The 17,187-nt window shown below is 45.0% G+C and overlaps 1 protein-coding gene across 3 annotated transcripts in view; it reads left to right on the top strand.

Moving 5' to 3' along the window:
• The window catches only part of POR (cytochrome p450 oxidoreductase), a 624,051-nt gene that overhangs the window by 375,480 nt on the left and 231,384 nt on the right, over window positions 1–17,187 (top strand). For all 3 annotated transcript variants that reach the window (XM_085649617.1, XM_085649618.1, XM_085649616.1), the window contains one exon: window positions 14,606–14,730. In XM_085649617.1, the coding sequence (XP_085505743.1) occupies window positions 14,606–14,730 (125 nt within the window). The remainder of the gene's footprint in view (window positions 1–14,605; window positions 14,731–17,187) is intronic.

Below are 17,187 nucleotides of genomic sequence, written 5' to 3'. Positions count from 1 at the left end.
AAGATCAATAGTAGCTTTCCACAGATCATAACCCCTGACCGCCAAATCATCCATAAAGGATTTGGAATACAATAATTTAGTGTGTGTCAGCCTAACATTTGAGGCAGACTCTGCTGCCACTTTAAAATAAAAAGCGGCAGGTTTTGAAACACTGAAATCAGTAAAATATGCACATTTGTTCACCAGTGTGTTGGAGCTGCCTTGCATTGGCGTCGGACAATGTTCCCATTGCGTATCATTTACAAAATTTCGAAATGTAATGGCCTTATGTAGGAAATGATTGCCATAATGTTGATAGCAAAACAGTTCCCCATAATTAGCAGTGTCTAAATACAAATCTTCAGCATCAAATGCGGCATAATATTTCAAATCAGAAAACAGTGCCTCTATGGCCTGAACATCCCAATCATCAGAGCGGATGTTTTGTTTTACAACATCACCCATAGAAACACGAAGAACATTCAGAACATTAATAACCTCAGTTGGTCCATGAATTTGAATTTAACAGCATCCCACACAATCCCATCTAACACAGGCCAGGCAGTAATATTCACAAAAGTCTGGTCCCGCTTCATGATGTGTGATGAGGAGTGGGGTGCCAAAGTTCCATCAATTAGTCTAATCGTAGATCTTTCCTTTAGGTAGTGGCCATTCACAAGACGAAAAAATACCACCAGGAATCCAATGGACATAAACAAAAAAATGTCTGAGCACCAGCCAAATGTAAGTCCAAGGTGGAATTAAAAAATGTTTTTCAAACCAAACAGCAAAAATAGAAATTTTTGATGGAGCACTGTAAGTCATAGAGTTGGTGTCAAAGGAGAAACGCGACGGTTAACTGCGGTTGATTGTAGAACAGGCAATGATACATCTGCGGGATAAGCATACTCAATATTTTCAGGTGCCCCACCAGCCAGGGGTGGCAACAAAGGATTAGTAACTGTATGCATCTCGATGGCAACATCAGGCAAGGTGGGAGAAGCCGGAGCCAAAACAGAATTTCTCAGCATTGCAGGGCAAGAGACCGCTGGAGTCATACTAAGAAGAATCGGCCACTAGTTTGACATCAATGGAGATGTACCTGTTATCCTTGCGACCAGGAAGTGGAGGTAAAATGATTGTTCTTGTACCCTGCACGCCAAGCACTGGAACCGGGGCACGATAAGAGGGGCTGAACTCCTTCTTTTTCTCCACCTTCTCACAGACCAGGTCTCCAGCTCGAGGTAGCCAGCCGACTACCGGAATCTGAAGCGCAGCATCAGATGTGGAGGGCAAGAGTTCTTTTGCGAGACTGTCTCTTGTAGATTCTGTAATACAGCACAGTGATCATCTACGTCAAAGAGTGCGGCTGACGCCGCCATGTCTAGACCATCAAGGTCCGGGACAAACATTTTTATGCCAAAGAGCATCATGTATGGGGTCCGCCCACCCAGAGACCTTCTAGGGAGATTATTAAGTGCACGTTGTACGTTATACAGATGGGCTAACCAGTTCCGGCCAGTGCCTAAAACCCTGGCTGTCAAGGATTGCTTTAAGTCACGGTTCATTCGCTCCACTACACTATTACCCTCAGGTCAGTATGGAGACAAAAATTTGACTTGGACCCCCAAAGATTTCATGGCTTATTTGTACGCCTTAGAGGCGAACGCAGGGCCCTGATCAGAATGGAAGGTACCACGTGCAAAAATTCCCACAAAGACACGCAAATCCCTTATGACAGTACGAGCATCAGCACTCCTTTGAGGCCACACCCAGAGAAAACGTGTGCACGAATCCACTGCAACTAAGATGTACTTGTACGCAGTATCGCAGGAGAAAGGACTGCAGTAATCTAAATAAACACAGCCAAGTGGTTTATTAGATATGCACAACTGAGTTTGTGGAGGGCGCGGAGCAGTCGAAGGTTAACTCTGCTGGCAAATGTCACAATCAAGAACATAAGTGCGAGTTTGTTTATACTTTCCGCGCCACCAGTAACGCTGTTGTAATTGAGTAACAGTAGCTGACAAGCCGGCATGGGCAGAGGCCATACCCTTGTGAGCCGCTGTTATCAAGGTCTGCAGTCCACGTTGGGAATCAATCTGTCACCAACGTCGTTAATTCTCACATACGGGACGTTATCATGACTTAAGTGATAATGGTACCGAGAAGGGAAACCTCTCGGGTAATTACTTCCCTTCTCTTTAGCAGCGATAGCTGCCAAGATGTCATCATCGATCTTACTTTTGGATCTTGTAACTGCTGCTACTAGATATGTCGCCACTGCTGTTTTCGCTGCCTTGTCAGCTAAGCTGTTGCCGTCAGCATGGACACCAACTCGCTGGTGACCAAGAGTGTGAATTACATTCACGAGAGGCAGATGTTCTTTAAGTTCTGCCACTCGAACCCAAAGCATTTTATGCTTAATTGTGCTACCTTTGGAGTCACGATATTCATTCTGAGGCCAAAAGAATAGATTGTCGTTGAAAGACTGAACACAGTAAAACGAGTCACTCACTATAAGAGTAGTAACCCGAGGATCAGCAAATTCCAGTGCAAGCACCAGAGCACGGAGCTCTGCCAACTGTGTGGTACAATCACCCAATGACTGCGTATGCACGACATCAGATTTGAATTCTCCGTTCACGAAAGTACCCGCCACAATTGCGCAGGCTGCTGAATTATACATGCTTCGATTTCGTCGCCGGTTGCGCCGAATCGTCATTGTAAATGACACAATGGTAATCTTTAAGCGGGCGCAAAGACAGAGGAGCTGGATGAACAAATTCATACTGCAAGTACTCCTGAGTCTGCAATGAGGCATCAAAGATATAGGTGACATCTGGTGATGTCAAAGAAGTGGCCCATTGTATCCAACGCGGATGCAAAGCTTTAGAATTGGGTATACTGGCTTTTGTCACTGCCTCTAGAGCAGGATATGGTGTAATCACCAAGATGCGTTTTCCTTGCGACAGCGCTCGTTCTTTAAGAATCGCCATCTGCACCGCAGTCAAAACGTTTTCGACTGTGGAAAAGCGCAGTTCAGCCGAAGTGTACAGGTGTGATTTGTAGGCAATGGGAACGGTGTCGCCCTCATTGAACGTTAAGTATGTGAAACCCACTGCGCCCGGCACAATTCTTATTACCAGGTTAGTGTGCTTATCACATGTCAGTAAGTATTTCAAAGCAAGAAGATCAGCCTGCAAAGAATGCAAAATAGCAGAATGCTCTGGCAGCCAGCTCGATTTGGAAAAAGTAGGTTGTACCAAGGTAAATAGCGGCTTGATACTCTGGGCATAATCGGGAATGTAAGTACGACGAAATTCAGAAAGCCCAGCAAAGACTGTAATTTTTTCAGTGTTGTAGGAGCACGCAAGCATGCGCACTTCTCCAGAAAGTGGGGAGCTAATCCTCGACCTTCATTGTTGAGCTCGTAGCCCAAAAACAACACTGTATACTCTGCAATGTGAGACTTCGCAAAGTTAAATTTGTAACCGAAGTCTGCAAACATAGCAATGATGCGATCAACGCGACACAGATGCCGCCACAACTCGTCGTCCGTGAGATAGATATCGTCAACATACGAGTACGCATCGGGGTCAATGCTCTCTAACAGAGAGACAACACGTGCGGCAAAGACGCCTGGGCTGTTTGTTATAGTCCATGGCTAAACTGTTTTTGTTTGCCGCCGGAAGTAAACGCTGTCCACTGACTACTAACAGAGGACAGGTTAGGGCTGTAAAAGCCATTGGATATGTCAAGTGTGGTTTTAAACCTTTTACACACTAGACTATCTACAAGGGCAGAACTGTGGGTATTCTGTACAGCACACGTCCGACAATCAGAGTTCAAATGCCGGTAATCCAGAACTAGGTGGTACGACCCATCACGCTTCGTTACAGTGAATAAAGGATTATTCATTGGTGACACACAGGTTTCAATAACACCCTGATATTCCAATTGCTCAAGGATTTCTGCGACGTGAGATCGAGCTTAGCGGCGCATGGGATATTGGGTCTGCAGCTGGGGCATGGACTGTAAAGGAATCTCATGGCTTGGAGACAATTTATCCCACCCAACCTGAGTACGGTATAACGCCGGAGCAAGCACCTGAGCCCACTCTTCGGCAAACCTTTCAGCGTGCTCCTTTGGCACTGTGTGCGCAAAGGACGGGAGGATTACCTCCTCCCCTCTAGGAGCATCCAAAATGAAAGCCGGGGGCCAGTCCGCCTCTGCTAAGAGTATGTCATATGAAGAGGTCAGATTATCCCCAAAAATCCCTTGTATTGTACGTTGTATGTCACCTTCAATTAAGAGGAATATGTCATATAGTCTGTCAGGGGGAGCCACTCTAGTGTCAGCAGTTTCTACAGTAATGAACGTGTCAGTTGTTGTCTCCTCCAGATATGGACGCAGTGCTTGCACAACTACTGTAACCTTCGCTGCACTGTCGAGCAGCGTTAGTGCCCATGTCAGGTTCCGAAGCAGCGTTCTCACTATCTGTGGCATACCTCGCTGTTAGTGCAGCAACTTTCTTCTTCTGAAACGGGGGACGTTGACGTGCAAACTCGTCCTGCTTACCTTTACCATCAGGCTGACGGGGTTGCTCACGTCCTAGTTGGGCACCCCGACCTTTGCCACGTTCTCCGCCACCGGACTGTGAGACCGATGTTTCCTGTGAAGAACGAGGAGAACGTTGTTCAGTAACCTGAAATCTATCAGGTGACCTAATACTAGTGCGGTCGCGCAAATCGTATGTGCGTTCCCCAGCCGCCTGTACTGGAGACGCAGGACGAGATCCCTGTTTCTGCTGCTGCTTCCCCTGTTTCTTTGTTCGCCAATTTTGTTTAGGAAAAGTTGGACGATCGTCTTTGACAGACAAACTCACCTTAGTTTGCTGTACTATGTCTGGAATGACAATAGTTGGCTTAATCCCTAAACTACTGCGGCCAATAGTTCTATAAGCTTCCGCAATAATTTTAGGCAACTCTTGGGGCATATCGAGCTCATCGACGCGGGCTAAGCCATTAGCCACTTGAAATTGTACCGCATCTCCCTTGAGATTACCAAGGACGAGAGTGGCAACTACGTCGAACACACCGACAAGCCGCATTCCCAACTCGACTGCCGCCTCAGGACCGAGTTGATCTTGAACACGTTTGATGACGGAGGGAAGCACGGCCATAGATGGGGTGCTGAAGCACTTCGAGTAGACCGCTGCAAAAACCTGACCCCAGTTGTCACAATCTGACACCTCCGGGACTAAGTCTTTCTGCAAACTAATGGTGAGGATCCTGCGTTTCTCCACAGGAGTAGAGTGCGGAAATACTGCTTCCAGCTGGTCAAATTTCTCAGCAAGCCAATAAGGCAAATCGTCCTTATTTTGGGGGCGCTTGCCCATAACCGAATTAACCATGACGGGACTAATAACCTCCCCGGCCTGGCCAGCTGGCTGTCCCGCAACAGCAGGTGCCCCCACCTGCACATTGCGAGAGATGTATTGCACTAAAGCCCTATACACAGTAATCAGGGCTGTATGGAGGACACGCAACTCATCCACCGCAACATTCAAATATCGAGGATGAGGCGTAAATCCGGCCAGCACCGGCCAAGTGGCCCCTGGAAATGACAAAGGGCCCATTCTAACCGATGTAACCGCATGGGGAAGGGCGCCGTTAAACCAAATGCGATGCTGGCAAGCTGAAATAGGAATTTCTTGCGTCCTGTATGGCATGTAGTTTGCTGGGAGCCGCGTGGGAGTATAGGAGTAAAACGTATCATCATCTGCATTCACCGCCGGCATAGTCACCCAGGAGTAAAACAACTCATAAGGGTAGGACGGATCGGCACTCACCACAAAAATAACGGCCATCTCATCGTCCGGCACCCCAATCTGCGTCAAATTACGCCGCAGAGGTGTACGGCCATGCGCTGCAATATCGACCGCCATAAGGACACAGAGTAGAACAACAATGGATATTACAGTAGCACAAGGGTTCAGAAATATAAAAACCTTTGTAATTATTAAGCTTGAGGGAACCTATCGCACAAACAGGTAGGTTAAAACCGTCACTCCCACTATCTGGAAACAAGTGTGAGGGTGTTGTGGACCAATATAAGCACTACTAAGGCGTTTCAAATCAGTAGACCAAACGTTAGGTGCGCCATGTTGCAGGGATTCTGCTCATGCACAGAACTATGCGCAGGAAACCAGGACCTCAGTGGATTGCGGTGTACCAAAAACACACCTCAGTACCCAGAACCCCTATCCGACCAGCATCAGTGTCTCATTCGCTCTTCGTATCATCTCGAAGCTACCAATGATTAGACAACCTAGAACATGCGACTTAGAGTACTCTCACGAATGGTGGGAATCAGAAATACCCGTTCGTTATTATTCTCATATCAGTCCACATCAAGAGTAATCAGAGACACGGTAAAGTTTAAAATGTTTATTTTATAAACTACGTGTCCTGAGATGCAGTACTTAGGCTAACATAAGCAGACAAATGATTAAAATTAAGACCATCAGCATTGTTACAATACCATAGAAAATGAAGGGAGAAATCATATTACAAATGACCGTGGAATACAACCACCCTCCCTTCGCTAGTAAGCTAGTATTATTATACTAATAGAAGGTCTCTAGGCTTGAAAGGGGAATCCCATACCATAAAGATCAGCTTAGGTGAATCACATCACAGGATCAGCTTTGCTCTGCGCCTGGAAAAGTTCTTCTCCAGAATGTGTGTCTAATGCATGCAAACTGCAATATTAAAGGCTCTCGACTTTTGCAGCTGTGTGCGTGTTATGGCTAGATCGTGGGCCGATCAACCTGAACTCAAAAACATACATTGTTTGGTGGCTCAGACTGTTTCTGCACACAATGTTCAGACCAAGGTCCCAGTGCACGTCTAGGGATGTGAACAACAGACAGTTCTCATGTGAAGAAAAGGCAAGCAAGCAGTTTTCAAATAATATGTACCTGCAGTGTCGTGTGCAAAAGCAGCAGAAGTGGCAAGATGACGTTTCTAACGTCTAAGGCGCTTATGCTAACATAGCAATGTATGTATCTAAAACGTTGCCTTCACTACAGTGGTAAGGAGTTGACCATGACAAAATGCTAACCCTGATATACTGATGTAAGTTTTTGACATAAGCGTTACATAGTATATGAATTTCACTAATGTCAAAATTCTGGCAATTACACATTTTGTATGTAATTTTTGGTATAAAATGAGATCCATTGCACATGGGGGCACCCATAACAAATTGCTGGCCCAGGCACAGTGGAGGTACTTTTTGACATATACGGATAACAATGACATTTTGAAAAAAATGGGCTCATCTCCTGGGTAATGGGGAAGAAGAGGAAGAAAAAACATATATTAGTGACACCCCTAAACAGCAAAACTCGAGCAGAATAATCTTAAACCAGTCTTTCTTGCTTCTACCTTGTATGACTAAGATAGATTGTGTTGGCCCCTTCAGGAAGGAATAAATGTGACTCGTTCTTTCACCTTTTTTTGAATGGCATTTTAGTTTGTGGTTGTACAGGTGTTAATCAGTGTTTCCATGTTTATGCAGATGAGGGCTTTTGCGTTTTGGTGGGGTTCCATAGGTGATTATATGTTTAAACCCCAAACAAGATAGCTGAGTGTTGGGTTAGTCAGCTCTAAATGGGGAGTGCAGTTGTAGTGCTGGGTGTCATCCATATTCTGGAATTTGTGTCAGTTGGCTTGGATTCTATGCCACCCTGTAGCCTCATGTTTTAAAACGCAAACAGGGGTTTGATCGTTGGGCCTTTGATGACCCCTCATGAGGTGGAAATATGTTCGGCTGTACATTTTTCCAAATAGATTTCTTTCCATTTGGGGGAAAGTAAAGCATTGCAGAATCTTCAAACTAGGAGACCATTTTAGGACACGAGTTGGAAAATGAGTGTGCTGCTAAGAAATCCACCTAAACCCGGAGGCAGGTATCTATATCTGCAATTGTTTAGATCATGTGTCTGTCTCTTGCGGACAACAGAGCTTGGCATCTTCCCAGCAGCACCTACCTGAACTCCAGAGCAGCTACCCCTGGTACAATCGCGCTGTGTCTCCCCCGCCGCCTTACGACATCAGAGGCCGCCGTAGGGGGAGACTACAGCTCCCGGCATCCCCCATTGCACCGCCCACTTCCGGCGGAAAGCGCGCCCGGAGACGCTACATTATCTGCGGCTCCCTCGGTGGAGCGAGGGGTCTCTTGCGGACAACAGAGCTTGGCATCTTCCCAGCAGCACCTACCTGAACTCCAGAGCAGCTACCCCTGGTACAATCGCGCTGTGTCTCCCCCGCCGCCTTACGACATCAGAGGCCGCCGTAGGGGGAGACTACAGCTCCGGCATCCCCCATTGCACCGCCCACTTCCGGCGGAAAGCGCGCCCGGAGGCGCTACATTTTCTGCGGCTCCCTCGGTGGAGCGGGGGTTCTCTTGCGGACAACAGAGCTTGGCATCTTCCCAGCAGCACCTACCTGAACTCCAGAGCAGCTACCCCTGGTACAATCGCGCTGTGTCTCCCCCGCCGCCTTACGACATCAGAGGCCGTCGTAGGGGGAGACTACAGCTCCCGGCATCCCCCATTGCACCGCCCACTTCCGGCGGAAAGTGCGCCCAGAGGCGCTATATCATCTGCGGCTCCCTCCGCGTCGCGGGACGCGCGCGGGCGGTGCCGGGCTGAGCCCGGGCAGAGGGCCGGCCGTCTGTGGCCGTCAGGGGCAGGAGGAGGCAGGGCTGGGCCACCTTGCGCGTCATATAGATCATCAAGGTACTGTGTCGTTTGTACTATCCATCTGCTCATGAACAGTGTGACTATCGTTCTCCTTGTTGTGATAACCATCTCCAAGGATTGAAGCTTTCATTCCACCACTATACCATTTTAGTTGTAAAATCTGCAAGAACTGTTTGTACTGCCTATTACGTAAAATTCTATTTACTATTTGTGCATGGCTAAAAGAAAATCCATGGAGGGAGGTGGGGGCAGCTCTAACAAAAAGGGGGAAAAGGCCAAAAAAGTCACCCATGCGGCAGCCAATTGTGTGTTGGATAGGATCGAAGTTATTGTTGAGGATTGTCAAGTGTTATTGGAGGAATCTAGGCCTCCATCTACTGTTGCAGGAGAACCAGTAGTAGATCCTTCTCTTGGCATCCTCAACCGTAAGATTCCAACTATGTTTAATAAAATTAGACAAGTTCCATCTACAACACTTCCTCCTTCCAAATCCAACGCCCAATCCGAGCTCTGTCAGGGAGCTAACCAGGATATCACGCACTCTATATTTAGCACTGAATCTCAATCCTCTACTTCCTCACCTGAGCTTGCATGCTCAAATAGGTTTGCTATTTTGGAGGGCTTAGAGGAGGAAACCCCTGTGCTCTTAACATGCCCAGACCCTGGTTTACTAGTCCCCAAAGCAGTACAGACTCTCAATTTCCAGGGAATATCCCTGGAGCAGAAAATTGACCAATTAGTCAAAGAGGTAGAACTGCTGAAAAACATAGTTATGGAATTGAGTAAGAGGGTCCCTTTAATTCCTATACCGAAGAACATCTCAAGCAACCTTGGGAATTCAACACCATTCGTACCCTCAATATCTGTCCAGTCTGGCCCTCTCCCAATACCACATAGGGGGACTCACTTAGCCTCCAACATGATCGATCTTGCAAGAAAGTCACCCTTGCCCCCTGTCAATAGCAGCAAATCCTCATATACGGATATTGTGAAATGTAAAACTACACACAATGAATCTCCTCCTATTCTAAGTATGCTCAAACCTGCTGGGCCCTTGAGACCCAGTCATCAGGAGGTCCAGGTTCATTTTGGAGACAACACTGCACCAAATTCTATCTCAGGTGGCCACTTGGCTAATCCAAAAATAGCCTATATGGTTAAAGTACCTAGACTTGCTACTACCCAATTTTACGAAAATGAAGACTCTGTAAAGAACAAAGCCATACACTGGATTAGGTATGTCAGGGGGTGCAGGTCAATCATTCGTGACAATATCACCAAAGCCAGAAGAATCTCATCCCATAATACTCAATTTGATTGTATCGAGCTTACATTTTCTAATACTACTCTGGCTGAGAACTTGATTCTTTTGGAATATCGCACATCTGCTCCAGATCATTCCCGTATACAGATAAGGCGCACTCCACTCTGGGTCCCAAGAGGGCACGAGTCAGAGGGTAGAAATAGGGTTCTAAGCAATGATTCAAATCTGAATAGGGTAGATTGACTGGAGCAAGAGCTATCTCTGTGTCATACTATGGAGTCTGATCTTATCGCTGCTAATCTTACCTGTGCACCACTCCAGAGCCCACCACTTCTCTCGCAATCCCCCCTACCCTGCGTGATGCCCCCTTGTAGCCAAGAAAATATCCCTAAAAATTCTATGCCATCTTTAAACTTCGTTTCATGGAACATCGCAGGGCTCTCCAAAAAACTATTAATCCCGGAATGGCATGATTTCATTGGTACATTTGATGTTTGCGTATTCCAGGAAACATGGAGTACTATCCCTCTCCATAAATCAGGGTATACTACATATCACCTACCGGCTTTAAGCTCAGGGAAAGGCCGCCCATCGGGGGGACTGCTTGTGTGGGTAAATATTAAAAATAACTGGGTGGTAGAGACCCACAATAGTGTCTCCCCGATCTACTCCATTTGACCATAAAAGGTCCATGCGGTAGTCCTACCCTAGAACTATTCAACATCTATGCTAGAGGCAATGTGGGTGGACAAGCCTCCCAGACAGTTTCCGCCCTGGATCACGAACTGACTCTTATTGATCCCCACTCTAGTATCATCACTTGTGGGGATTTCAATTGTACATTTGAACCCTTATCCTCGGAAGATCTAATGGGGACCAGTGAGTTTGATCTCAAATGGGGCATTCCGCCCCTAGAGCTTACTCCTATTAAGAAATGGTCTCAAAGGGCTGTTCAATTGAATGCCTTTACTCAAGAGTTTAACTTACGAGCAGTAAACGGTAGATCCAAATCTGATACGGGCGGTGCTTTTACATTTAATAGGCTAACCACCCCGTCACGTATCGATTATATCCTTGTTGACATTTATTTCTGGGGGAATGTTGTGGATATTGTCGTTAAAAATACCATAGATAGCGACCATAACCCACTGTGTTTACAAATTAAAGATGTCTGGCTGACCTCGGACCATGAGAACAATCGACAACCTGCGATGTCAACTAAAGAAGTTTCGCTGGCAGGTTGCAATAGACGCCTCAAATGGCATGGAATCTCTCAACATGAGGGGAAGCTTGCTTCAATTAAAGAATTATTAGCCAGGAAATATATTATGCTCTCTGAAGCCAGTAACAGAACGGATGACCCCCAACTTATATCCTCCCTTTACTATGAAACCATTAATAAGATAGGGGAATTTTGTATTCTGGGAGAGAATCCTCCCCGTAAAGTGGACCCCGTGCTAGGCTCTAACCCATGGTATTCTAAAGATTGTAGAAGGGATAGAGCGACCTTATCAAAAGCCCCAAGGAAACAAGATATCAACTCAATTAGAAGGCTGAGACAGGACTACTCTAGATCTTTGATAGTCGCCAAACGAAATTGGGAGGAAATGCACTGGCAGGAACTAAAAGAGGCAGCATTAAATCGAAATTCCCCGGTCTTTTGGGACCTCCTAAACCGAGGCAAACGGGCTAAAACCACATCTATCCCAAATCATATAACAGAGCTGCAATGGTTTAACCATTTCTCTGCTATATATGCGGGAGAGACTGCCTCCGTAGACCATGTGGAGGAGTATCATTCGCCCCCTGCCATAAATTTTCCAGCCGAGACCAACTTCGGGACCCAAGAAGTTATCCTGGCTATCAAAAGTATTGCACCCGGCAAAGCGGCAGGCCCAGATGGCCTTCCAGGTGATCTTCTTCTACACGATCCAATCCCTTGGGCTTCGTTAATTTCTGTTGTAATGAACGCTATAGCTAAGGGCTCTACAGTACCTGAGTCATTGAAAGCTGCAGTGGTAATTCCCATCTATAAAAAGGGCAATAGAGAGGACCCTGCCAACTATAGACCCATTAGTCTAATTGACGTAATACAGAAAGTGGTTGGCAGGGTTCTCCTTATGAGGTTGAGGTCTTGGATTGAGAACATGAATGTTTTATCTCATTTTCAAGCAGGTTTTAGACAAAAGGTAGGCACTATGGATCAGGTTTTTAGATGTTTTATGATCTACTTGAAAGTGGTAGTTTTAGGCAAAGGCACATTATATTTAGCTATCATAGACCTAAAGTCTGCTTTCGATTTAATTCCCCGGCAAAGATTGTGGCAGGTCCTATTCCAATTAGGTGTCCCCGAAGAGATTCTTGCCTTTTTAAAACTTCTCCACGAGAACAACCATGCAAACATCAGATGGGGTGCTCAGGGCCAGCTTTCAGGGAGTGTCGCGGTGAACAGGGGGGTTCGCCAGGGCTACAATCATGTCATCTCCTCTAAAACCTTTGTTTTATGACCTAGGCAGACACTCCATTCAGGACATTGCACGACTCCGACCTTTATTATTCTGGGCAAGACTCCGTCGGACACCGGAACTTGCCAAATATGCTGCAGGCTTAACTGAACTCATTTCAGCTGATACTGGGAGGAGGTTAAAATGGATTTCCCATGTAAAACAAACGCTGAGAGTCATTGGTTATGCAGACTGTTGGGAATCACAGGTACCCCCCTCGAAACAGGACCTCAAGAAGGCTTATTGGAGTTGGGTTAATACAAGAGAGCTGAATAATGTAAAGATGGGGAAGATGAGTGAAGCATTTTTTGAGCATAAGCCTTTTTGTAAATTGGAACACTATCTTGACTTTATTCAGACTCCACTTGACAGATCACTATATGTGCGCTTCAGGTTAGGGACCCTTCCTCTCAATTTTGTTACTGCTAGTTGGAAGGGTCTTTCCCCTATGTCTGTCGGCTGCCCGAGCTGCACAGCACCCCAAGAGACTATTCCCCATTTCTTATTTGCCTGTTTTCATTACAGAAGAGCGAGAGCAAAGTGGCTGAGACCGATTTGCAGAATGCTGGGTAGTCGTGACTACTGCATTGTGTTACGCATTCTACAAACAGACACCTCGTCCCTCACTATTGTTTGTGGAATTGCTAAGTATCTGGGTTGCGCTTGGTTACTGCGGGAAAAAAATCTCGCTCTCCATATGCACTAATTTATTCATGTGGCCTGTTTTTAGTATCTGATTTTTATCTAATCATAATGAAATCTCGGTCTTTAGGCTTCCTGTACTTTGCACATATTGTTTTTATCTTGTCATATAGTCTTTTTAGATAGATGTATGATCGATCAATTCTTTTTATTGTTAATATCTACTTGATCCCTTTTTATATTATTCTGTTGTGCTTTTATGATAATTTTTTATCGAATAAAGCTTTACCTACCTACCTACCTACTAAATAAAATAATAAATACTACTAGTTCTGTAGCAGTCTGAATTGGTAGATGTGGTGTAGATTATTAATGGAGATGTGGTTGTGCTATTAGATAATGTTCAGTTCCTTTGCTTGTACAGTGCAGTTTGGAGATCTATTTTGGGTTTGTAACACCTGCTTTGTGAAGTGATTTCTTTGATGTTCAGATGATGTGGTCTGTTTGGGTTTAATGCTTGGTAGAACTGTGCTTCTATCTACTTTTTTGGGGGGTAGCATTTTAGTTATTTTGGTAGACCAGTATTTCTAGGTAAGGAATTTATAAAATGATTGGGACTTTTATCTATCATTATCATTTGCCCAGTCATCTTTTTGTAGAGTGCTCAAGAGCTCACAGCTAGACGCAAGGCTTCGACAGCAGCAACCATGCAATGTGTCCATAACTTGTAAAATCTCATTGTTAGGATTCTAATGTACGAGCAGACGCCCAGGTCGGTTGAGCTGCCTTGACAAAACTCTTTTGGTAGCTTTATTGGTCATCCCCTCTCAAGTTACCTCTTTCTACCATTTCCTAGGATGTGATTGTAGAGAACTTCTCATTCCACATTTTAAGAATTTTTGCAGTATTAGGAGATCCTACTTCAGGGGCTTACTAATGCTGTAGTAATGCTAACCAAAGTAAAAAAATTAATATTCCAGAGTCCTCAACAAGTGTATATTGTGAAGACCTGAATTTCTAAAGTATGCCTATATATATATATATATGAACTAGTGTAATAGGTAAGTACCTTTTCCATCGGTTATTTTATTTCTATCTCAACACCAAGATACATGCAGCAGGAGTGCTTTAGCAGACTTTCAAATCTCCTTTCATATGGGAGCATTCCTGCATTATCCTGGTGTCCACTCCTGATTTGTTTGTCATTCTGAAGTTTAAGGCTTGAATTTCGCTACAAGATGTTTGCATAGAGCAGTACTTCTGGGCCAGGCAGTTTCTGTAGATTTTCTGATGTTTCGCTCTGTGAAAAGAAATGTAAAAATTTGTATCTATGTTTTGGTAAACTTCCCTTCAATGTCCACATTCAGCGGGGGTTGGTGATTCAGAAATGTTTATTCCATTTTGTTTTAAGGTGCTAATGATGCTATGTCTTTAATTGATCAGGTTTTTGGCCTTGGGAACAAGACTTATGAACACTTCAATGCCATGGGAAAGTATGTGGACAAGCGGCTGGAGGAGCTTGGTGGAGAGCGCATTTTTGAGCTGGGCATGGGAGACGACGATGGAAAGTGAGTGTTTTCATCCCTTTCTTAGGAAAAAAGTGAAAACTAATATTTCTTAGCTGAGACCAGAATCTCCCTTATCATTCCTCTAAATCATCAGATCAGTGTTGAATGGAGGCATATTCAACCTTATATGTTCTGTGCTTTGTATTCTGGTCACACACTTTCTCCTTAGTAGTTAATGGCAAATTACCAACAGTCAGCACAAAGAAAGAAGGATTGATTTGTGCTTGTGCATCAGAAGCGTGCAGAGGCTTCTCTGGTCCAGGATAATTGCTGTGCTGGAGATCGTAATTTAAACATTCGGCCGGAACATACAGTGCTAGGTTACTGTTGTAGCACGTCTGTGAGAGAACACATACCAGTATAGTCTGGATGGTTGCATTTCCAATATGTGCTCAAGTCTACCTTATGTCATGGAGAATGATGAAAAGAAATCTGATAGACCTATGCCAGCCACTTAAATTCTTAATTTGGTTTTTATCTAAACCCTGTGTCTAGAAGAGAGGCAAAAGTCAGGAGGTGGGCGGCATCTATATCAATGAGGGCTAAACAAGAGTCACAGCTGCTACCACTCTTTACAATCATGAAGACAGGAGCAGGAACTGAAAGGTAGTAGGTTTCTGTGATCTTCATTTACTTTGTGCAGTACCTACTTCTCATCCATGCCCTAGCACTGCAGCAACAGCAAATGGAAGGGAGGGACAAGAGTTCAACCCCAATGTCATTAGTGACCTGAGGATATAGTGTGTCCCTTCAGCTATTCCTTGCGTTTTGGGGCATTGATGCCCAAGGCAGGGGGATTTGATCAAGCTTAATCAAGATCAAGGCATAGTGGAAATGTATTTTTTAGGCATGTGTGCTGTTGGTACACATGCTGTGCATAAGTCCATCTAGTTTTGGGCTTGGATGATTACAAGTTGTTTTTCTTCAAGGACGTTGTTCGAGTCACAAGCTTGTGTGACGCCTCCCTTTGGTGATGGTGTGAATGGGCATTGACTACATGTTTAGATTGTTTTTTTCCGCCGACTGCTTTGTATGTAACCTCTCGTGCTCTGGATTGAGATACTCTCCAGCTAATTTTGGTTCACTAACAAGGAGTTCAAATCAACGGTATTCTCGATCGCGTTACTATACTTGTTTTGATAGCAAATACATATTTGCACATCGAGGTCTTCGACTTGCTTCCCCGGCCTATGTGCTACGCCCAGTTGGGGTTCTTCAACTTCCAAAGAAATCTTCGAGAATGAACTGCTGATAGAACATACTCTGTTCGGTTTCTGTTCGAATTGCCACTCGAAGTATCCTCAACCGACCAGCATTCCGTTTGCAGTTTATGCCTCTTGCCCGATTATCAAGAGGAACACTGTGAGGTCTGCAGAACTTTTTGGTCCAAAAAGACACTCCGAGACCGATGACAAATGCTGCGTAGACAGGCAGACGACACACCGGACATCTTCGGTCGACAAGAGGAAACCTCAGCAGCTCAAGTGGAATCATTGTCCATCCATGATTCCATTCTGGTTCCGACATAGAACTGGATTCCGCCAGTGTCAATTTGTCTCAAAAAGATTGGACCGAAAGTACAACTGTCCCTATTCAAAAACTAACAAATAAATTAATCCCCAAAAAACTGCTTCCGGTATGCCACTTAAAAAAGGCCATGGCGCGCATCAGTATAAAGATTCGGATGCTCCAAACTCTTACTCGCCACCGAAAGTACGACCTACTGTAGGGGACACCACTTCCTCCAAGGATGATCGACAGTTCACTGAACATCTACCTCAGTTCCAAAAGACAAGGGTCATGGTGGTACGGTTCTGACCATGCCAGCTCTGAAACAAAAACATTCTTTGGCTTCGGAATGCTTCATGTTTGGACTGAAAAATCCACCTGAAGCAATCCTCGATGTTATGCTGGAACGACTCTATCCAAAACAGAAAACACTGCAAATTCAACCAGGAACCAAGAAGATAATTCTTCAACCAGTAAAGACTCAATCATCTAAAAGACAATTGGCTTTCGAAGATGCTATAGACATTCCTCTACAAACCCCTAGAAAAACGAAAGAGGACATTGCTATTAGCCCTATGCATATTCCCATACCTACCTCATCAAACCCACCAACACTACCACCACCAGTCACTCAGCCACCTGATTCACCACAACATTCTAAGAGTAGCTGCGTCTCCTCATTCACCTATAATTGATGAGGATGATATACCAGAGGACACACATCCTGAGGATGCTTGGAATGTATATAACATAGAGCCACTAGGAGATACAGACCCAGATCTTTATCCCACACGTTCATCACTATCTGATGCCTCTGGCTATCGGTATCTAATAACCAGAACTGCAGCTTTTCATAATGTGCCTTTACATAAAGACGACTTCCTTTTTGAAACATTATCCACTGCTCAATGTAGGTCACAATATTTACCTGTCCTTGAAGGAATCTTA

Source organism: Triturus cristatus, chromosome 3_2 (assembly GCF_964204655.1).
Source record: "Triturus cristatus chromosome 3_2, aTriCri1.1, whole genome shotgun sequence".
NCBI lineage: Eukaryota > Metazoa > Chordata > Amphibia > Caudata > Salamandridae > Triturus > Triturus cristatus.
Note: the sequence above shows the minus strand (reverse complement) of the source record. Positions and strands in the feature narration are given on the sequence as shown.